General features: G+C 49.9%; 3 protein-coding genes across 7 annotated transcripts; 1 reads left to right on the top strand and 2 right to left on the bottom strand.

Moving 5' to 3' along the window:
- Window positions 1-7,292: 7,292 nt before the first annotated feature.
- CD2BP2 (CD2 cytoplasmic tail binding protein 2) lies at window positions 7,293-10,806 on the bottom strand. Of its 5 annotated transcripts, none has more exons than XM_043978592.1 (7): window positions 10,697-10,806; window positions 9,931-10,041; window positions 9,554-9,689; window positions 8,765-8,922; window positions 8,159-8,579; window positions 7,716-7,822; window positions 7,293-7,591 (listed from the first exon to the last, which is right to left on the bottom strand). In XM_043978592.1, exons 2-7 carry the CDS (start codon window positions 10,000-10,002, stop codon window positions 7,481-7,483), a joined length of 1,005 nt encoding a protein of 334 aa, XP_043834527.1. In that variant the 5' UTR covers window positions 10,003-10,041; window positions 10,697-10,806; the 3' UTR covers window positions 7,293-7,480. The 5 variants fall into 5 exon arrangements, with proteins under 5 accessions (XP_043834527.1, XP_043834526.1, XP_043834529.1 ...); XM_043978591.1 differs by having other exon boundaries at window positions 9,931-10,074; window positions 10,697-10,799; XM_043978594.1 differs by having other exon boundaries at window positions 10,597-10,727.
- LOC122751242 lies at window positions 10,635-12,615 on the top strand. The gene is made up of 3 exons (XM_043998222.1): window positions 10,635-11,052; window positions 11,317-11,511; window positions 11,906-12,615. Exons 1-3 carry the CDS (start codon window positions 10,635-10,637, stop codon window positions 12,568-12,570), a joined length of 1,278 nt encoding a protein of 425 aa, XP_043854157.1. The 3' UTR covers window positions 12,571-12,615.
- Window positions 12,616-12,733: 118 nt separating this feature from the next.
- On the bottom strand, window positions 12,734-20,815 carry TBC1D10B (TBC1 domain family member 10B). The gene is made up of 9 exons (XM_043976289.1): window positions 19,210-20,815; window positions 17,961-18,060; window positions 17,426-17,533; window positions 17,138-17,244; window positions 16,264-16,378; window positions 15,976-16,041; window positions 15,646-15,835; window positions 14,675-14,829; window positions 12,734-14,562 (listed from the first exon to the last, which is right to left on the bottom strand). Exons 1-9 carry the CDS (start codon window positions 20,460-20,462, stop codon window positions 13,954-13,956), a joined length of 2,703 nt encoding a protein of 900 aa, XP_043832224.1. The 5' UTR covers window positions 20,463-20,815; the 3' UTR covers window positions 12,734-13,953.
- Window positions 20,816-21,880: the final 1,065 nt, after the last annotated feature.

Raw genomic sequence — 21,880 nt, 5'->3', positions numbered from 1 at the left:
CCTAGCTCCACCTCCTTGTAAAAGGGCCTCAACCCTCAACATCCTGCACCCTTCATCTGCCCATATCTCAGCAGTGAAAGTGTAAGAAGAGCCACAATATGAACTCTCCTTCCCATCTGCCAATGTAGTTGAAAATGGGTATTCCTGGGTCCACGCTAGGGGAACTTCTAAATCAGCTAGAAGACTAGTATACCTAGGTCTGAACTGGTGGGAAAGCTTTGAGCTGAAGGACAGGAATGCTGACTGGGGACAGGGCAGGATCACTCATCTAGAATTGGAAGAGATCCCAGAGGCCATCTAGTCTAACCCCATTATTTTACAGACGAGGAGACTGAGGCCCAAGGAAGTTAAATGACCTGCCCAAGGACACACATGTGGCAAGTGTCAAAGACAGAACTCAAATCAGGTCCTCTCATGAGAAAGCCAGTAAGTCCTCTTTCCACTGGACCAGCTTGGTGTGGATCTGAGCCAGCCGCACCTCTGCTGAGGACTAGAACAAGGACTTCAGTAAATGTCTGCACTGAGGGACAGGGATGCACCCACCTGCCTTGCACTGGGGTAGAGGGCCAGGGATGGCATTCCCTGTTTATGGTCCTTGCCCCACCCCTTAATTCTCACTACAAATGAGCCATATCCTGCCCTAGGGCTTTCCTCATTCCCTGACCCCAGATCCTAGAGAAAACAGAAGTTAGTTTCTTCCCACCAGGACCTGTGTACCTTTGAGAGAAGCATCTGGGGGCAGGGTCAGAGAGGAACACAGGCTGAACCCCAGCTACCCAGGCACTCTAGTGAGTTTGATTTGGATTCAGAGGTCCTGGGTTCAAGTCCTAATTCTGTCACTTACTATTTGTGGGCTACTGGGCAAGTCACTTAATCCTCAATTTCTTCGTCTGTAAAATAAGGGGATTGGGGTGGCTGATCTCAAAAGTCACTTCTGAATAGAATTTTATTTTCCAAAATATATATAAATCTATGATCCTGTGAGTGCAGGAGAAGCTAATGGAGCTTGATGTGAGCCTGGCAATGAGCAGGCTGAGAGAACCAGGTCCCAGTTGTTGGGAAGAGGCAACATAAGGTCTAGTCTCGACTCTACCCCTAACCTACTATGTGACCTTGGGAAAGTAATGACCTCTCTGAGCTTCAGGTTCCTATAAAAAGGGAGCAATGATACATGAACTACCTACCTTAACAGGGAAACCAATTTGCAAAATCTTAAAACTAAATAAATGGTATTATTACATTGTGGTCTATTATCACTACTAGTGATTCCTTCATCGCCATATAGGATTGGGGAGAGCTCTGAGGAGTCACTGCCTGTCCTCCACCATCTTGGCTCCACCCAGGAAGTGACCCATCTCCATATAGGATGGAACTGAGTAACCAAAACTGCTAGGGATGGGTGGAAGGTGGAAGGTGGGAAGGAGGGAGGGGAAAGCCCCAGGTAGGTCCACAGAGAGTAGATGGGCTGATACCATCCTAGCACACAGTCAAAACCTCAGTGACAGCAGGACAAACTGCTCAGGCCAGGGGAGAAGGGCTGCTTCCTTTTGCAGCTGCACAAACTTCATTCAATTCAATCCAAGGAAACCCAGTATGTGACCTAGTCCTTGCCTCCTTGAATTTGGGAGTTCACAGTCTAGCTGGAGACATAAGACATACTGCACCATCTGAAGAAAACATCCCTTGGTGCCTGAACCTTAGAATGTCAGAACGGGTCTCATCCCATTCTAGCAAGGGGAAAAAGAGGGACCCAGAAAAGAGAAGGAATTTACCCAAGGTCATACACTGAGTTGAGTCAGAAGCAAATTGGGAATTACTCTAGGACATTGGTTCTCAACATGTGAACCTTTGACAACAGAAGGGGGAAAGAGAAGGGCTGATTACTACAAAGGGATCCATTTCACCACATGACTCAGTATATCAAACAAACCTTCAGTAGATCAAATACATATTCAAATGTTACTTATTTTCCAAATCTATTCAGAGGTTATTGTAATAAAATACAATTTCATGTTAAAGGTCTGGCTGAATTTAAAGCAGCCTTTTCTCATTATGTATTCTCTCAAACAAGAGGTATTAATGATGCAGGTCCATATCCCCTGAGTGGGTGTGGGGGGAATGGGCGTATCCCAGAAAAGTTGTTGTCGAAAACAGGTCTCTATAACCATTTTGTTATGCTAAAAAGGTTAGGAAGAACTACTATAGAAAAGAGATGCTGTGTCAAAGACCAGTCACTTAGAGATGCAGTGTGAAAGACTAGCTTGTAGAAAAGGCATATTTTTTATTCATGCATTGATGGCTGCCTTTCTCAGCAAGGAAGTATTAGATAGCCACTGATTAGGTAGAAATGTGAGCAGCGCCTGTACTATCCATTAAGGAGGCTTCCTGATTGGCTGAGGAGGAGCCTAGGATTTTTTTTTTTTGGTGAGGTAATTGGGGTTAAGTGACTTGCCCAGGGTCACACAGCTAGTGTCAAGTGTCTGAGGCCAGATTTGAACTCAGGTCCTCCTGAATCCAGGGCCAATGCTTTATCCACTGCACCACCTAGCTGCCCCTAGGATTTTTTTTTTTTTAAGGCAATGGGGGTTAAGTGACTTGCCCATGGTCACACAGCTAGTGAGTGTCAAGTGTCTGAGGCCAGATTTGAACTCAGGTACTCCTGAATCCAGGGCCGGTGCTTTAACCACTGCGCCATCTAGCTGCCCCGCCCCTAGGATTTTTTAAGTGAACCAATGATCTGGAGAGCAACTTGGAACCATGGCCAAAATGCTATAAAACTGTGTATCCCGTTTGACCCAGCAATACCACTACTAGGTCTATATCCCAGAGATCATAAATAAGGGGAAAGGACCCACATGTACAAAAATATTTATAGCTGCTATTTTTGTGGTGGCAAAGAATTGGAAATTGAGGGGATGCCCATCAATTGAGAAATGGCTAAACAAGTTGTGGTATATGGATGTAATGGAATACTATTGTGCTGTAAGAAATGATAAGCAAGGAGCAGCTAGGTGGAGCAGTGGATAAAGCACCGGCCCTGGATTCAGGAGGACCTGAGTTCAAATCTAGTCTCAAACACCTGACACACTAGCTGTGTGACCCTGGGCAAATCACTTAACCCTCATTGCTCTGCAAAAGAAAAAAAATATAAGCAGATAGGTTTCAGAAAAACCTGGAAAGACATGAATTGATGTGGAATGAAATGAGCAGAACCATGAGAACATAGTATACAGTATCAACATTTCGTGATGACCAACTGTGATACTTAACCCTTCTCAGCAATACAATGATCCAAGACAATGCCAAAAGACATCCTGAAAAATGCTCTCCACATTCAGAAAAAGAACTGTGGAGTCTGAATGCAGATTGAAACATACTATTATCACTTTTGCTGTTGCTTTTTTTTGTTATTATTGTTTATTCTTCCTTGCATTTTTTCCCTTTTGTCCTGATTCTTCTCTTACAACATGACTAATGTGGAAATGCTTAACATGACTGTAATGTATAACCTGTATCAAATTGCTTGCTGGTTTCAGGATATAGGAGGGAAGGGTGGGAGAAAAATTTGGAACTCAAAAAATATCTTTACATGTAATTGGAAAAAATTTTTTCAATAAATTTTTTTTTTTAAAGAGTGAAAACAGGGGGGCGGCTAGGTAGTGCAATGGATAAAGCACCGCCCCTGGAGTCAGGAGTACCTGAGTTCAAATCCGGCCTCAGACACTTGACACTTCCTAGCTCTGTGACCCTGGGCAAGTCACTTAACCCCCATTGCCCCGCAAAACAAAACAAAACAAAAAAAGAGTAAAAACAAACAAACAAAAAAATAAAGTGAACCAATGAGTTGAGTTCTGAGAGCGTAAGGGCCTTCTGGGACAGAAAATGACTCTCCTAGGGGCCCATGGCCAGGAAAACACAAGCTAGATATAGATACCTCATAAATACCCAGTCTGGGATTGGGCTGATCTGTTCTAGTGACATCTAATAACCTTGCTCTGGTGCATTATTTCTGAACTTCTGCTCTTTCCCCTTGTAAATAAATCCTGGAAAACTGCCCCTTTGTGAGATGGAGAGTATAAAGGGTAGGATTGGAGGACAGGGTGAAGGGAGAAGGGAAGAGCAGAAACCAGGCCAGGGCATCGAGTTCCAGTGGAATATCTCTGAACCCAGGGCCCAAGCCAGTTCAGAGTCTGAGATGGTCCAGGATACTCAGGTACAAAGTAAAGCGTTTACCTAGAAAGTAAGCTTCCCTGCTGTGTGTGACTCAATACTTCCATTTTTGAAAAGTATTTTGAAATTATGCAAATAAAGTGACTAAAATATCCATACCCTTTAGCCCAGAGATTCTATTATTAGGCTTATACCTGGAGGAAGTAATTTAATTAAATATTTATAGCAGCACTTTTTTTGAGAGCAAAGAATTGGAAACAAAGTAGATGCCTATTGATTGGGGAATGGTTAAACAAATTATGGCACACGAATGTTGATGGAATATTACTGTGCCATAAGAAATTATGAATGTGAAAGTGTGCAAAGATCTACATGAACTGAAGCAGAGTGAAGTAAGCAGAGCCAATAAAACAGCATACATCGTGACCATAACTGAGTGGGAAGAAGAGCCACACAAAAAAGCGTAGACTGAAACGTTACAAAGAACAAGCATGACTCAAAAGAAGAAATATTAGAAGACACCTCCCTTCCCCTTTGCAAAAGTGGGAGGTCCAAAGTATACAACGCACACATTTTCTGATATGTAGATCAGTTTTGCTCATTCCCCCAGCTTCACCCCCCACCTTTTTTTGTCTTTAAAAATTGTCATGTGACATAGCTTTCTGACTATGGTGTTATAGAAAACAAAAGACATCCATTAAAAATTTTTTTTTCAACGAGTTTTCTGAGGCCAAGGATAGGTCCGTTTTTATCTTTGTATTTCCAATGCCAATCATAGGGTGGGCGTGGTTAACTGGGGGTTCAGTGATTGGGAAAACAGCTAAAATAAATAGCAAAAACCCTGGAGCTAAAGGTATGATTTCCAAAGGAGGCAGCTAGGTGGCACAGTGGATAAAGCACTGGCCCTGGATTCAGGAGGACCTGAGTTCAAATTCAACCTCAGACACTTAACACTTACTGTGTGACCCTGGGAAAGTCACTTAACCCTCATTGCCCCATCAAAAAAAAAAAAAAAAAAGGCAAACCTAAGGGTGGGAAGCTAAGGTTGGCTAGGTCTTTTACAACCTCATACCCTGCCTTGCTTGTCTCTACCCCTCCCCTCAATTTTTTCCCATGAGAACACTGTGATGAACTAAAAAGTCTGAACCTGGGGTCCATAAGGTATAGAACACTTATAACAACTTTTTATATGGGGGACAGAGGGGAAATATTGTTAAAAGGTCCTTAAAAGGTGGAATAGGTTAGCCTAAAGGAAAGTACTGTCGGGCCAGCTAGTGGCACAGTGGATAAAACACTGGCCCTGGATTCAGGAGGATCTGAGTTCAAATCTGGCCTCAGACATTTGACACTTACTAGCTGTGTGACCTTGGGCAAGTCACTTAACCCTCATTGCTCCACCCAAAAAAGAAAGAAAGAAAGTACTGTGAATTGTGAAGTTTCAAGCATAGGGATTGGGTTGGTCATTCCTCAGCTTCAACTCCAGGAATCCCAAGCTCTCTTTAAGTCTGAGCTCAGGTGCCAATTCCCCATGCTCCCCAATAACACCGTACAGACATTGTGCTTAACTGTCTATTGTCATATCCCCCAGAAAAATGTAAGTTCTTCTAAGGCAAAGACTGCTTCACTTGATGTTTGCTGAACCCAACACCAACTGGTAGACTAGGTGACCCTGGAAGTGAGGTCTCATCACAGCTGGAGGTGAAGGGAGGTGGGAGGCAGGAACTTGCTCCCCACCACCTGGGAAAGCAGGAGGCCCCTGGACCCAAAGAGGGACTTTGGTATTATTTCCCCATTTTCTGACAAAGGGAGGAAAATGAAGGAGACCAACTGGAAGCATCACATCCAACTTTTCCAGGGACTTTTTTTTTTTTTTTGGTGGGGCAATGAGGGTTAAGTGACTTGCCCAGGGTCATACAGCTAGTAAGTATCAAGTGTCTGAGGTCATATTTGAACTCAGGTACTCCTGAATCCAGGGCTGGTGCTTTATCCACTGCGCCACCTAGCTGCCCCAAATCACAGGATTTTTTTTTGGGGGGGGGGGGTGAGGCAATGGGGGTTAAGTGACTCGCCCAGGGTCACACAGTTAGTGTCAAGTGTCTGAGGTCAGATTTGAACTCGGGTCCTCCTGAATCCAGGGCTGGTGCTTTATCCTCTGCACCACCTAGCTGCCCCCAAGGTTACTCTTATAAGTCCCTGGAGGGCAGCTAGGTAGCACAGTAAATAGAGCACCAGCCCTGGATTCAGGAAGACCCAAGTTCAAATCTGGCCTCAGACACTTGACACTTACTGTGTGACCCTGGGCGAGTCACTTAACCCCCATTGCCCCACAAAACAAAACAAAAAAAAGAGTAACCTTGGGTAAATCCCTTCCCTGCCCTGGGCCCTTTTTCCCTATAAAAGGAAAGAAGTGGACTGGTTTAGGTTACTGAGGCCTCTTTTACATCTAACATTCAACATTCTAGGGTTTGCCACCCTGCCCCTGGCATCCACCTCCTCCACCTGTTCCAGTCTTCCATATCTGACCCAAATTAAGGTAAGAAGAATGGAAAAAACCAGACCAATTCCCTTGACAAAGCATCTTAAAGTCTTACAACAAATCACATTTCTCAAGCACTTTAAGGTTTACAAAGTGCATTCCCCACAACAACCCTGTGAGGTAGGTAGTATGATTATCCCCATTTTGTGATAAGAAAACTGAGGCTCAGGAAAGAAACTATAATTAGAGGTCTATAGCCAGGCAGTTTGAGATTCAAACTGAGGTATCTTGAGTCAAGCTCAGGCCTCTCTTGTGGGATCCTTCAACACAGTACTAGATCCAGGTTCACAGATGCAGACACAAGCCCAGGCAGTAGAAGTCGAGCCAGGGAATCTTTCTGGGCGGCCAGTCCTAGTAAGGATCACTCCATCGTTTTCATGGGAGGCCTCATTGAGGGGAGTGGGGAATCAAGGAGAAGGAAAGGGGAGCAGAGGGGAGGCCCAGGCACGGACCAGGATATTGTGATTTAGGATCGGAGGCCCACTCTTGACAGTACCTCTCTAGGGTGGAGAGCAAAGGGAAACACAGCTCTGGGTGCAACTATGCCCACTCCCTTCCCTTCTCTTTTCCCCACACTGAACACTCCTTTTACACAACTAGAGATTTTTATTGAGACAGGAAATGGTTCCCCTCCAAGACCAGTGCCATTCCCCCACCCCACCCCAACCAAGGTCCATACAAGCCCCAGACTAAGTCCAGCGCCTCCTCCTGAAAGCATAGCCTGGAAAGTGCTTGTCCCAGCCCTCTTCCCCTACCCCCAAAATAAAAACAGGTTCAGAAATAGAGACCGAAATCTATACGTTTAGAGTTGTAGAACTGGCCTTCAGGGGGATCCATCTTCCGGCAATAAACACCATCTGGGAAATAGCCTTCATCTGCCCAGGCCTAGGACAAAAAGAAAGGAGAGGTGTGTGTGTGTGGGGGTTAGTGTTGTGGGTAATATACCTAACATAAGGAAGGAAAATCAGGGGGGAGGTAGGTAGGGTTTGGGGAGAGAAGGACTCCTTACCTGCATCTGGGCACTGGTGAAAGGCCCATAGAGCTCTGCGTCATTTGTGTTTTCCCATTTATATTCCCACATCACATCAGCCAAACCATCTCCCACGGTGGCTGTTTCTAGGAAGACAATCAGGAAGGCCTTCTCAGGTATACCGCCCTGTTCCCTCTGAGCCAAAGTCACTCCACCCCACCTGTTATCCTCCCACATGCAACCAGTCCCTAGCTCCTTTTATTATCCCACCACACTTCATCCCCCCCATATATACTCAATTCCCATTCATCCATAGATCTCATACTTTGCCCACTCAGCTCTGTCCCTCACAGCCCCACCTGGTCCCCACATTCTCTCCAAATGGGTCCCCAGTCTCCTTCTAGTATCTTTTCATGATCTATATCCTTTCAAGTCTCCATGTCCCTGAAAGGAATCTATATTCCCAAGCCTCCAACCCTCACCTCCTCCTTGGGCTGGGGTTGGGGTCTCAAGCTCCCCCTCCCCAACCTCTTCAGCAAACATGTCCAGGACAGGACGAGATGCTGTGTCTGGGAGCCCTGGTGTGCGGCCCCCCAGTGCTTTCAGCCTAACAGCTAGCCGTTCCCTGGTCTCCTGGTACACTCCATGGTTGCCCCGGGCAACCATCTGGTCAGCCAATCCTGAGAGCCGGTCTAATCGTTGAGGGGAATTTGGCCTCTGGGGTCCTTCACCACCCTTCCGGGCACCCAGACGCCTCAGTGCCCCAGCAACTGTCTCCCCTGGCAACAACATCTCCAAAAGACCCTCTAGGAGGGCCTGAGGGCCCAGTGGTGTCTGGCCAGGGCTGTCTTCCTCTGAATCTGAGGCAGGGTGCTGGCCTGGAGGGCGCTCCCGGATCTTCACCTGAGATGAGATGGGACAGGTTATTTTCTTAAGCCTTCTGGCCGTATCCCTCCTAGGATCAAGATATACTGCTCCCTAGTCCCAGCCCCCAATCCAGACACTCCCACCTCTGTCTTGGTCTCTAACCCATTCCACAAATGAAATATCACTCCCCATCCAGGACCCAAGTCTCCTGGGACCCTAACCCAGTCAATGTTATCCAGCCAGCTGTCCCGAATCTGGGCATCCCGGTGCAAAAAGTAGTTGCCATCTGAATCAAAGTGGCCCTCTTCCATCTCCTCCTGCAGGTTGAAGGGTGTAATACGCACACCACCCTCACTCGGGAGTGTGGCCGCCTCTTGACCTGGATGAACGGAGACCCATAATTGTGCAACAAAGGAAGCACCACCTGAATCCTATTGCCTTGTCACTCCTTCACTCAAAAAATTGTATTTTCTTCTGAGTGACTACTGAGCAAAGTCCAAATTCCTTTGGTTCTCCCCATCTTCTGTCATTACCCTACCTTCTCTGCCTTAGCCTATATTACTGGTTTCCATGAAGTCTACACTTCAGCCAATCAATTCTGTTCTCTGACCTTTCACCCAGGCACCTGCCTTGTTGAATTCCTGGCTGTCCTTCAAAGTCCAACTCAGGCAACGTTTTCTCCATGAAGTTTTCCGTGGGAAGTCTGTAATGACTTCCCACCTTGAACCTCACATACCACCATTTTACATCTCTTTAATGCATATAGTAATATAATGTACCACACTAGGCTGTGAGCTTTCTGAAAGTCAAGGTTGTCTAAAATTAGTATCTTCTCCCCCTGCTTCGCCCCACCACATTTTGGCACAATACTAGGCCCAGACCAGTACTTAATAAATGTTTACTGAAAATATTCTCTGGGAAGAATCTGCCTTCAACTTTCAAGAATCAAGCCTGAGGCTGAGGAAGATGTAGGGAGAAGAGTATAGGACTTTCAGGCCCCAAAGCCTCACCTTCCACATCTTCTGAGGCTAGGATGACATACTTGCTAGAACCATCCTCATCATCATCTTCTTCATCACTGTCCAAAGAATGTTTGCCTTTGAATCTGCTCCCAGGGCCCCCTGCTCCTGTCACAGGATCCACCAGCTACAGGTAGAAAAAGGGTTGGATAGTGTAGACCCAAATGCTATGAAATATAGCATAGTTCAGTCCCTTCCAACCCCACTTACCTGGGAACTCAGGCATTCTGACCCTGCCCCACCTTCTTTTTGGGGAGATCCTCTCTATTCCACATCCTGGATACCCAAGCCTCCTGACCCCCACCTTCTTTTTGGAGAGATCTTCTCCATTCCATATCCTGGAAACTCAGGAATCCTGACCCCCTCACCTTCTTTTTGGGGAGATCCTCTCCATCCTCTTCAACTCCCACATCCTGGAATGTTACTCTCCGCTTGGACATGGTGGGACTTTCAGGGTAGGATCGGGTCCTTCCCAGGAGCTGAGCAAAAAGGAGCCCCAGGGTCAGGAAGCCCTAAAACAGCGTGATATACTTAATGGGGGTTCAGAATTCAATTTCCCATTTCCTAGGGGGAGGGTACACTATGTCCTCGGACCTGGGGTGTTTCAATCTCTGAGGTAAACAAGGAAAGAGAGGGAAGGGAGTAAGAGCTTGCATCTGATTCTCCTGGAAGCTCCCCAGATCCTTGATGGCGTGGAGGGGGGGGGGGAAGGACGGGACTTAAGCTCTTTTAACTTGGGGAAAGGATGCTCTCGGACTATCAGGCAAGGCTCCCGTGCTATAGCTCAGAAGCCCTGAGGCCTGGATTGTTTCCCGGAGGATGGCTGTCTTCCATCCCCGAGCCCCATTACACTTGGGGTGACAGGGGGCAGAGGTCAAGGGCTGGGGATTCCTCTTGGCCGCACACACTAGAGATCCTGCCGCCCCACTTCCAACCCGGAGGGTCCTTCTAGGACTCGGGGCCCATTGCAGGGAGACCCAACCCTCTATACACCCCTACCCTAAACCCGCCTCGACTCCCGGTCCATCCCTTACAAGCGCCCCCGTCCCTCCTTTCTCCTCTTAATATGTAAATGAGCAGGGAGTCGAAGGAACCCCACGGGACTCGGGGCTCACTCCGCGTGCGCGCCCTCACCTGGGGCTCCGGGGAGGGGAGAGGAGAGGGGAGAAGGGGGCGGGAGAAAAAGAACGCTATCGCCTGGGTTACATCCGGGGCACCGCTCCGGAGTCAACCGGAAGAGATTCCTAGAACGCTTAGAAACTACCCGGAAGTGGCTTCATCCGTTTTAGAAGACTTTGTTGGGAAAGAGGGCGGAAAGAAGAACCTAGAAACCATGGGGGTGACGTCACTCTCTGTGAGCGAAGGGAATGGTAGTGAGGGCGGAAGTTGCGATAAACTGGTCGGAAGTAGCTTCTATCCCTCCTGGCAGTATTGGGCTGGAGGAGAAGGGTTCAGGGCGGAAGGCGTGCGAGCCGTGACACAAAAGAGGAGTGGGATGGGGCACAAAAGGGGAGAGGCCAGGGAAAAAGGTGTATCCCCGAATGCCCTTGCCTAAGCCTAAACAGGAATACAGGAGTCTATGGGTTCCGCCCTTCCTTCTGTAAGAAGACCATTCTCTCTCTCCTCCATCCTAACCCCCCTCCCAGCTTCACCCTGAGGGCAGAAATAGAGAGTTCAACTTCGTCTCTCTTTAAGGGAAACCTGATTTATCCCCGTTAATTCTCTGATCACCTCCAGTTTCCCCTGAAACCTAGCGCCCTCTAGGACCCAGGAGGAAGCCTCTTTTCGCTCTAGGGCCTGGCCCGAAGCCCATCCCCGGAAGGATTTCCTGGTTCCTGGGGTTGGGGGGGTGAGCCATCAAGAGATAGGGAAACGACCTCCCCGCCCCGCCCCCTGCACCTGTTCCCACTGTCACTGTCCGGAGGGGCCCTCCCGCCCCCTGCTCTCAGGTAGGCCCAGGGTGGAGCCAGGGTCCCCCAACACCAGCTTCCTCTGCAGCTGCATCCCGTGAGACTGGAGCCCCAGTTGCCCAACCCGCTGCGCCCCACTGAAGTGCCCCGCCATGGTTCAGGTTTCCCCTTGCTCACTCGCCCCTCAAGCACTGGGGGTAGCCAGAACAGCCCAGGGCCCTGGTGGGAGTCACTGATGTAAAGTCAAAACTCATGTGTCTCGCGTTAGGATATAATTTCCATGAAGGCAGGGACGGCCTCTTCCCCAGTGTCCAGTGCAGACTACTGCACGCAGCGGGCGCTGCCTTTACTGTCGCTAGCCTCGCCCCTGATCCACCAACCCCAGGATTCCTTCTCCCCCCACGCCCTCCATGAACCCGTGGTCCCTTCTCAGGTTTAGCTACCATGAAACTGCACCGGAAGCCTGTGCTCAGCTACCTTCGTGGAACAGGAGCCCGGGCCCCAGACCGGGAGGGAATCTTGCTGAAGAAAGGGACCCGCAATTCCAGCTACCAACGCCGCTGGTTCATCCTCCGGGGAAATCTGCTCTATTACCTGGAGCACCGAGGGGATCGGACCCCCCTAGGCCTCATCTTGTTAGACAACTGCCGGGTGGAGCCCCGGGACAGTAGTGCTGGGCTCTATGCCTTTGTCATCCAGGCTTCCTCAGAAGGGGGCCGCTGCTACAAACTGGCAGCGGAGAGCCAGGATGACTTCCACGGCTGGCTTCGAGCCCTGCTTGGGGCAGGATGGAGCCAGCTGTGGGAGCTCCTGCAGCCCTTACAGCAACAGTATCAAAGAGTGTGCCAAGAAGCTGGAGTGGAGCCCCGGACCCCTCCGCAGGAAGACAGACTTCTGGGCCTCCCCGGCTCTCCAGCCCCCTCTGGCTTCCAAGAGCTGCACCAGCGCCTGGGGGAAGAGATCCAGGCACTTGCCAGGTCCTGGACCACCAGGAGGGCGAGTGGACCACATGGGGTACGGGCTAGAGGAAGATGTGGCAGGTGTAGAGCACTCCAAGGGACATCTGGGACTGACCTGGAATTGTCTTGGGACAACTAAAATGAAATAGATTCGCACAGCCTGGAAGTGCACTTCAATAAAAGTCCCAAGGCTAAGCACTCATCTGGTCACTGTCTATTGTACACCTATCCCTTCTATCCCTGTGCCCCAGCATCCTAAAAAAAAACCCAAAATAACCAGGCAAGAGTCAAGCATAGGGCAGGACAGTAGATTTGTTCTTTCCTGGTTCCACAAAGCTCTGTACAGTTCAGGGGGAAGGGGGATGCAGTAGGGGAAGTGAGGGGGCAGAGAGAGAATGTAAACATGAGGGCCCCCCCACCCCCTTAGAGAACAGAGAGGAGAGGACACCCAACCCAAACGGGAGCAAGAGGCTCGAGGAACAAAAGAAGGCAGGACAGAATAGGAAAGAGATCATGAAAAAAATTAGAAAGGGCTCAAGGATGAGATGGGTGTGTGAGACTGGAAGGTGTGGTGGAAAGAGTATATGAAGAAAAGCAGCTAGAAATGGGACTGAAAGGCAAGCAGTCTAGCTGAGGGACCCTTCCTGATGCAGGTCAACTCCCCTTAAATAAACCAGTGAACAGAGCAAGGGGGGAAGAAGAGGTGGAACCCCCCTCCCCCAGGGTCCTGTGTACATAATTACAATGCAGAGACGTCAGATATATATATATTATATATATATGCATAGATAGATATATATATAATATAGAGAGAGGCCCCTCTGCCTCCCAGTCTGGCACAGTAGGGAGATGTAGGGAGATGGTTAAGGCTTGAGGGAAGAGGAAAGGCTCACCCAGCTTTATCCTTGTGGAAACTGAGCCACCTAGAGTGAAAATTTAGGAACAGCCAAGGCCATTTCAAAAGTCCACTCATGCTGGAAGAAGGTGTGAAAAGGTTAGGTCAGCAAGAGGGGGAAAAGGAGAAATCAGTTGTTCCTGGGAAAGAACAACTTAGTAAGGGAAAGGAGAAACTTAATGGAGTCAGGAAAGGAAGAACACTGGTTGAGTAGAATGGGAAAGGGAATCAAGGGCGAGGGGGTCAGGGCTCACTCCACGTTGTCTCATGAAATGCTGCTAATTTGGGGTTTCAAGCCCACTAGATGGGGCTGGCTTGGGGACAGCGTCCAGCGACAGCTGAGGGAATAATCGGGCCTGCTCCGGATCATGGAACAAGGCCCGCCGAGGGATCTGGGGAAACAGCACTAGCTCCTTCTGCTCCTGTTGAGATGTGGCCACTTATACCAAGATGGGGAGAAGGCCTTCTCTAGGAGAGAACATCACTGACCAAGTAGAATGAAAGGAGACCTATGGCTGGCTCCCTGGGTCTGGGCAATCAAAGGAGTGCAGAGGGCAGGCAATGAAGTTCATCATAGTGAAGGGAAGCCAGCGCCCCTAGTAGCGCCAGCATGGAAGGGACAGAAGGTTAGAAATAAGCGTCCTGTCTTGCCCCGGCTGCTGAGTTCCCATCCCCTCCATCTTGTGGGGGTGGAGAACCATCAGCCTTCCGTCGAAGGGACACCTTCCGTCCTTGGGCCTTCTTCTCTTGTTTCTGCCTCTCCTTTTCCCGCTCCTTTTCCTGTTTCTGTCTCTCCTTCTCCTGTTTCTGCCTCTCCTTCTCCTGCTTCTGAAGCTCCTTCTCTTGTTTCTGCCGCTCCTTCTCCTGTCGCTTGGTCTCCTTTACCTGTCCCAGAGGTGTGCTATTTCCAGTTGGTGAGGGCAGGGAAGGATGTAATCCTTCGGCTGTGACCACAGGGCCTGGGGCAGGGCCAGCACTAGCCCTTCGAACAGGAGGTGGTGGGGAAGAAGAAGCTCCGCCCCTGGAGGCACGACTTTTGAGGCCTGGCAGGCTGAGGAGGCTAGATGACGGGCCCAGAGGGGGCTGCTGTCGCCGGCGCTCCTCATGGATCGCCCTTGAGCCGTGGAGCCTCCTGGAAGGTCGGTACTGCAGCTCCCCCCGGGTCTCTCTCCACTTCTTTAGCTGGGCTGCATTTTCACGCTCTATAAGGGCCTCTGTCACAGGGAGGCTTGTCACCTGAAATGAGAAGAATGGGGCATGAGGCACAAGAGTTCCAGGAACAGTGACAGAGGCAGCTGGCTCCAGGAACTATAGAGATGCTGAGTGAGAAAGGGCAGGAGGCACCTACCTCATGCACAAGAAATTCTTCCTGCATGCACTGTTGAGGCAAGTTCCTCAGCTGCTCCATGGTCTCATACATTCCCTGGCAGGCCCGAAGCTTCTCTACAGAGCCCAGCGTATGCCGCAGAAGCACCAGAGCCACCCTGAAAATGATCTTGACTCCTGGGGGAAGATTAGGTGTCAGAGGTCATTAGAGGGTAGAGAAGGCTGCTGAAGACCTGGCTGATCCCAAAGCCCTAACTCTTTTTAAAATATCAAGGCCTAGATGGCTCCCTCCCTTTTCCCACCTTCACCAAACAACATTGCATTTTGCTGGAGGATTTGTGCCCTGGGTGATCAGAAAGATGGTATTCTCTAGCAGCTGCTACAGAAACCACTGCATGCTGAGGGTAACTGTTTGGTTTAAGTATGTGTTAGCAACCCAAGGACAGTATGTCGTTCTCTCAGCTGGGTCACAGGTATCTATGAGTGATTAAGATTAGGAAGGGCAGGGCAGCTAGGTGGCACAGTGGATAGAGCACCGGCCCTGGAGTCAGGAGTACCTGAGTTCAAATCCGGCCTCAGACACTTGACACTTACTAGCTGTGTGACCCTGGGCAAGTCACTTAACCCTCATTGCCCCGCCAAAAAAAAAAAAAGGCTTAAAAAAAAAATTATGAAGGAAGGGCTACTAATATTAGCCAACTAATGGGAAAAGGGGAAACTAATCGAAATCTATTCAATATGTAAGCTGCATTCCATTCCCAAAGTTATTCTCCCCCTCTTTTAGAGCTGGTATATAGTAGTAAGAGTAGAAAACTCTTGAAATCGACCTGCTAACTGGAGCCAATGATGACAGTGCATGATAGTAAATAGCTGGCTCCTGTGTGAGAGGATTTGCCCTCAGATAAGAGCAGATGGAACAGTAACAAACAGAAGAGTAGAATAGAGACAGAAGTCCTACAAAGGGGGCTAGAAGTATCCCCTAACCACTGGTACCTTCACAGAAGAACATGTCCCAGACCCGGAGAACGGAGGCCCAGGGCAGAGTTCGGGCAAAGATGCACATGAACCACTCGGTCATGTAGAGCACAGGGTCAATGCGCTGACGCCGAAGGTGTCGGTGCGCTAGAGGGGAAGCCCGCCGGAGAAGGGCAAAGAAGATCTCCCCATCCAGCTGGATGGCCTCCTGAACAGCGAGCAGAGAAATGAAGAGACACCCATGTTCACAAGCCGAAGGGGAAGGATTCACTAACCTCCCTTCTCCCAACTTCTCCCTTCCAGCCTGCCTTGGTTCTACACCCTTCCTGAAGCCAAAGCATTACTCACCAGCCCAGCACTGTAGTAGCCAGGAAGGTATTTGTCACATATCTGTACCAAGCACCAGAAGGCTTGCTGGAGAGGAAAAGGAGAGTAGATGTGTAAGGAATGAAGGGCACGGTGTTACACTTCTCCCTATCCCAACTCCACTGACAGTCTTGTGGTCACTCCCCTTCTTCCCACCCCAAAGGGCTTCTGGGGTGGTCCAGTCAGCTCTCTGAACACAAAAAAGGTACTGCCAGAGACTCCAGTTCCTCCCATTGTCCAACCCTAGTTCCCTTATCCCTGCCCTCTGACCTCAGCAGGCATATGCATGAGCAGCACGGCTGCCACAGGGGCCTGGGCTTGGCAGTAACCCTCATCAGGCCGATAGATGGTGTAGGCCTTCAAGATTCGATATAGGTCTTGCTGCCTGCAGACATGGGAAAGGGAAGAAGGTTACCATAGTAACTGGGATCCAATGGTTCTTGAGGACATCTGTTCAGACTGCCCCAAAACTATCCTAAGATACTGCTTACAACACATGCCACTCTAGCCCCCCTTCTCAGCTCAAATCTGTGCTGCATATCCACAGTTCCCAGATTAATCTTCCTAAAGCATAGCTATGATTGTTTCATCCCTACCCACCTACTCAAAACCTTTCAATGACTTCTTCCCACTGTCCACAAAATAAAAGTCCAAACTCTTCTGCCTGGTTCTCAAACCCTAACCTACCTTTCCAGTTTTATATTTCTCCCCCTCTTCAGATACATCAACCAAACTAAACTACTCTCAGTATATCAAAACATGGCTGTAATTTTTCCCTTTCTGCTCTTCTGCTTCCTCTATTCCTACTACTGAATGCCCTCCCCCTTCTCTACCAATCAGATTTCTGCATATTATTTGGAGCCCAATTCAAATGCTCTTCAAGGATTTCTTCCTAATTTTCTAGCCAGAAATTCCATAGCAGTCTGTACCTCTCTCATGGCACTTAATCATACTCTATTCTTTATTTCAGTTAGTTTGTCTTTCCCCCCTACTAGCCTGTGTGCAGAAACCAACCATATTTTCACCTTTGTATTCTGCATAACACTGAACAAAGGGCCCTTAAGGTGTATCAAAATCTTTGCTGAATAAAATTCTACCCAAGATCTTTTTTGATTGTACGCTGTCACCCACCCCTAAATCTTACCCATGACCCCCTCGGGCAGCAAACATCTCATGAAAGGGGAATTGTCGATGCAAGTCCTTCTCAATCACATCCAGCCATTTAGGGTCTCCAGGGGCCCGTTCCAGCTCCTTCAATAAAATGCAGAAGTTATAGCTCTGTGTAGCAATCCTCCCCCAAACACACACACATTCAAGGGAGAGATCTCTATACCCTTCTCCCAAGCCACAAAGGAAAGTCTTGGCTTGACCAGAAGACAAGGTAGAGCTGGCGTTCCAGTATAGTGTCCTGACAACCAGCTGCCATCCATACCTCAAATTTACCAGGGTTCTGATCTAGGAGTTCCTTGCTGTTGGACAGGAACTGCCAGGCTTTGGCTCTAAGGGATGAGGGGATGCCCTTCCGGCATCGCAGCTTCACCTAGCAGAAAGGAAACATGAGTGGGAAAGATGACATAAGTGAGGACAGACTTTTATTCAGCCTGGATCAGCCCTGATGCTCCACTGTCTACTGGAAGAAACCAATCAGCCTTCAGGGCTCATCCTAAGACCTAGCTTCCAGCTCTCAAGCTGGAGTGGCCCCAGGGTTATCCCAATAGTGGACAAAATAAAGGCACTTGTGCCATATCTTTACATATTTAACATGTGCCATTTTTGTGTCCCCAACACACAGCACGACATACTATCCAGTCTTCAAGGCTGATCCTATTCCTGTTTTTTGCTTTCTCCCACCCTCCTTATTCCTACAAGGTTGAAGGGCAGAGAAAAGGGAAGGAATGGGAAGGCTACAGGCCCTCACAGGTGAAGGGTGTATCAAACTCCGACCTTGCTCTCCCCATTTCGTGTACCTTCTGAAATCGACGTGATAACCACTTATCCCAGTTACTGAACATGTCCAGCCACTTTAGCTCCCGCTGACGGGCCACATCAACAGGGACAGAGCTTTCCCTGGGGGAGAAAGGAAGAAGAGTCCAACTGATGTCACCCCAACCATAAGTTTCTCCATCCTCTCTTCAGTAAACCCTCAAACTTCTCCCTTTCAAATCTCCTCAGATTCCACAACTTCCCATTTTTAAAACCTAATCTTTAGGTGTTCAACCACTATATCCATGATGACCTAGCCCAAGGGAATGGAGATGTCAGGGGTCATTCCATTATGTGGCAGGAAGGGGAACAAGGATGACCAGAATGCAGATAGAGGGAAGGAAGGAGTCACAGCAGTCACACCCCACACCTCGGGAGGGAGTGACTCAGGCCATAGGAGGCAAGGGAACTAGGAAAGAGGGCAGGGCCCCAGGGAGATGAGGAAATGGAGACCAGGCACTCCTACCCCTTTCCCCCGTGAAGACCTAGAAGTCTCTGCTCCCTCACTCTGAAAAGTTTCATTCAATGTTCACCTCCCCCTAAGTCATCCTCCATCCCTTTATTCTTTTTGTCACCTCCCACATCAGGGCAGGAGAGAAGTATAAAGCACATGGAACTGGCTCCCTATACCCTGACCCCACCCTCCAGGAATCCCTTGTCACCTAAATTATACTGAGGCATTGTGGTTTCCTTGCTTGAATAAGGCTATCGATCTCCATCACAGCCTGTAATCCAACTAAATTTCTAAATACTACTCCTAACCAGCTGCTATTTAACCTTTAAGCCAGTAAGACCTGGTCCCCTACCTGTGGCCAGGTTTTAACATAAGAGAATCATAGACTGTCAGAACTGTTAAGGGACCTGGAGATCCAGTGTCCAAGCCCCTCTTTTTACAGATAAGACAAAACCCAGGGACTATTGAATGACTTGCCCAAGGTCAACAATGCAGGTTAGGAGCACAGATAAAACCAGAACTCAAATGATCCAATTTAGAGGATCTGCCCAGTATTCTTCCTACCACACCATTCTTCATAACAAGCTATTGATCAAAGGTCAGTATAATTGAACTAAACTTCCTTTTGCAGTTTAATTCAAAGCAACCCTCAATATTATCTAAGAGGGACTCCCAAGTTGGAGGAACCATGGAACTGACAGGATTTGTAAATATCACCTCTTCTGAAGGGCCCTTTCTCCCCATACCAGGAGTGGTCCCATGGGGTCCCCAGTACTCACAGGCTTCCAGAGTACTGGCTGCCCCCCAGGAATCCATACTTGTCTGTCTTTCGAAGGGCAAGTCCGTTGATTTCTGAGTCTGAGCCCAAGGAGCTCACATCATCTGCCAAGGACTCCAAGGTCCCTGACATGAGGCTCACAGAGTCCAGGTAGCTCAGGCTGTCTGGGGCCTGTCCTCGAGGTCCTTGAATTCCAGGGCCTAGGCTAGACATAGAGCCCAGGTCCTGGGAACCTTCTGACGGCTCAGGGGCTGGGGTCACAGTTACCATGGCTACTGGAGTCTCACATACTGCAGGAGACTCTGTTCTTGTCCCCAGTGGCACTGCAATGGCTGGCCCTGTCACTGCCACTGCTACAACTGTTTCATCCATTGCCACTGTCTCTGTAGCAGCTAGCCCATCTGTTGTCAATCCTGCTGTTACAATGGTAGCTGGTCCACTTGTTCCTGAAACTACCACCATTCCTGGTTTGGGTGCAACAGGAGGTTTGGCCATCATCGAACCAGAAGTTGTAACAACAGGCACAGGAGTTGTACTGTCCGCTGTCATGGATACAGGTGCTCCTGATAGAGCCAAATCACCTAATCCGGTCTCCAGTCTCGGTGCTGCCACCACTTCTGATGTAGTCAGTCCCACTGAGCTGGTGACCAGGGACTCACCTCTGGGGGCTGCCTCCAAGTGTGCCAAGGTTGCTGTTGCTGCCTCTGGTCTGGCTACATAGGAGTCTGTCCCCACCTCAGCGGTCACAGCACTGATGGGCAAGGCTGCTCCTAGCGCTGCCACCATTCCTGGTGCCACCGGCCTGCCATGAGCTTCAGAGGCTGACCCGGGCCCAGGCTCTGTCCTTGGGATTCCTGTGGTGCCAGGGCTGTCTGTCCTCACCTCCCTGGTAGTTTTGGGGTCAGGCTCCTGCCCAGTGGCCGAGGCTGCAGCCACAGCTTCCAGAGTCAGCACCACCACTGTGCTGCCACCAGTCCCCGTGCCCCCAGCCGGCCCCGATGACCCTGCAGGGGCTGGCGGCGGCCGGCTCCCGGAGATGCTAGGCGGGGGCCTGGGGCCGCTCGACCCCCAGGCCGGGCGGGCCTCCCCGGGGGCCACCAGAGTGACCGGAGAGGAGGTGGCCGTGGTCACTTGGGGTCCCGGGGCCACCACCAACATAGGCCCAGCTCGGGAGCCCCGAGGTGGTGGGGAGGGGGCCACTGAGGCGCCATGGCGGCGTGGGGGGGCCACCAAAGGCGCCGGGCCTGTCTCCATGGCGACGGCCCCGCTCCGAGGTGCTCCTCACATCCCCCTCCCCGGAGGCTGGGCCTGGGGGAGGAGCCACCCCACCCACCGGGAGGGAAAGAGGGAGGGAGGGAGGGGGCAGAGGGTGAAGGGCGCGGCCTAGCCAGATGGCGGGCGCCCGAGATGGAATGAGAGGGAGGGGGAAGGAGGGAGGGGAGGGGGAGGAGGGGGCCGCACAGGGCGGGCGCCTCGCGGGGGTCCGGCTCGCGCCCTCTCACCCTCGCCCGCGCGCTAACTCTCTCCCCCCTTTAGGCTGGTGGCCGTCTTCACGCCTGCGCACAACATCGTTAGCTGGGCGGAGCGCTCCCCACTCCACCAGCTCCAGTCAAACAACCAGCGCCTGCGTAAAGTGTAATCCCGCCCACTTTGCCTTCCCCAGCCAGCCTTCAAGAGAATCCTAGCCAATTATTAGGAGACGGAAAGTGGTGCTCCTACCAATCAAGGAAAAGTAGGTGGGATTCCGGGGAAGAGGAAGCGGGGGTGGGGGAGTGCTGCGAAGAAAATGCTCTGGGAGCCAACCAAAATGTGAGGGAAGGCGGAAGAAGGTGGGTTGAAGAAAGTAGCCAATTAAAAAAAAGGGTGTTGGCAACTGTTGGCCAATAAAAAAAGCTAGCGAGAGTTTGACCGCGGAAGGATAAAGGAAGGGGTGGAGTTTTGGAGGGAAAAGGAGGGTCCCAGCGTTTTCAAGCTAGTAGGAAGGGAGAAAAGGAACCGGGTGAGCCAATGAGAAAGGGACGGCAGGGTCAAACTTGACAGATGTGATGTCATATAAGACGGTGATTGACAGCAGGTATAATCAATAGAACGCTTTAAAGACCTGAGGTCCTCCTGAGAAGCAGAGAAAAGAATGACCGCTAGTGGGCGGGCTAATCGTAGGAGGGATTCTCCTTTTTCCTCCAATGAATGCGTCTGCAGGAGCCGGGGGCAGAGAAGAGAAACTGACAACTGTGGCAACCAATGAATATTTCGGGAAGGTCCCGCGGCTGCCAGCTGGAGTGGTGGCGTTGGGGACAGGCAGTGACAGTCCGTGGCAGGTGGCGGGAGGGAAGAGCGGATGACGGGTGACAGTCGGGGATAGCTCAGGAGAGCGCCTCGGCGCCTACTTCTCCCTCTCTGGCCTCCTCCCCCCATCCCTGCTTCTGTCTGATCCTTTATATCCCTTAGCAATGCTCTGCACACAGTGGGAGCTTCAAACACATTCTATGAATGAATGAATGAATGAATAAGTGAATAAATGAATGAATCTCTAGCCCCGGAACATTTCCCCTCTAAGAATCCTTGTGTAGATTGATTCCTGTGTTTCGCACAATTCCTGCTTTATAATAGGTTCTAACTAAGTGATCATTATCTTGATTTAATCTGCTGCACCACCCACCTTCAAGCCCTTC

Source organism: Dromiciops gliroides, chromosome 1 (assembly GCF_019393635.1).
Source record: "Dromiciops gliroides isolate mDroGli1 chromosome 1, mDroGli1.pri, whole genome shotgun sequence".
Classification (NCBI taxonomy): domain Eukaryota; kingdom Metazoa; phylum Chordata; class Mammalia; order Microbiotheria; family Microbiotheriidae; genus Dromiciops; species Dromiciops gliroides.
Note: the sequence above shows the minus strand (reverse complement) of the source record. Positions and strands in the feature narration are given on the sequence as shown.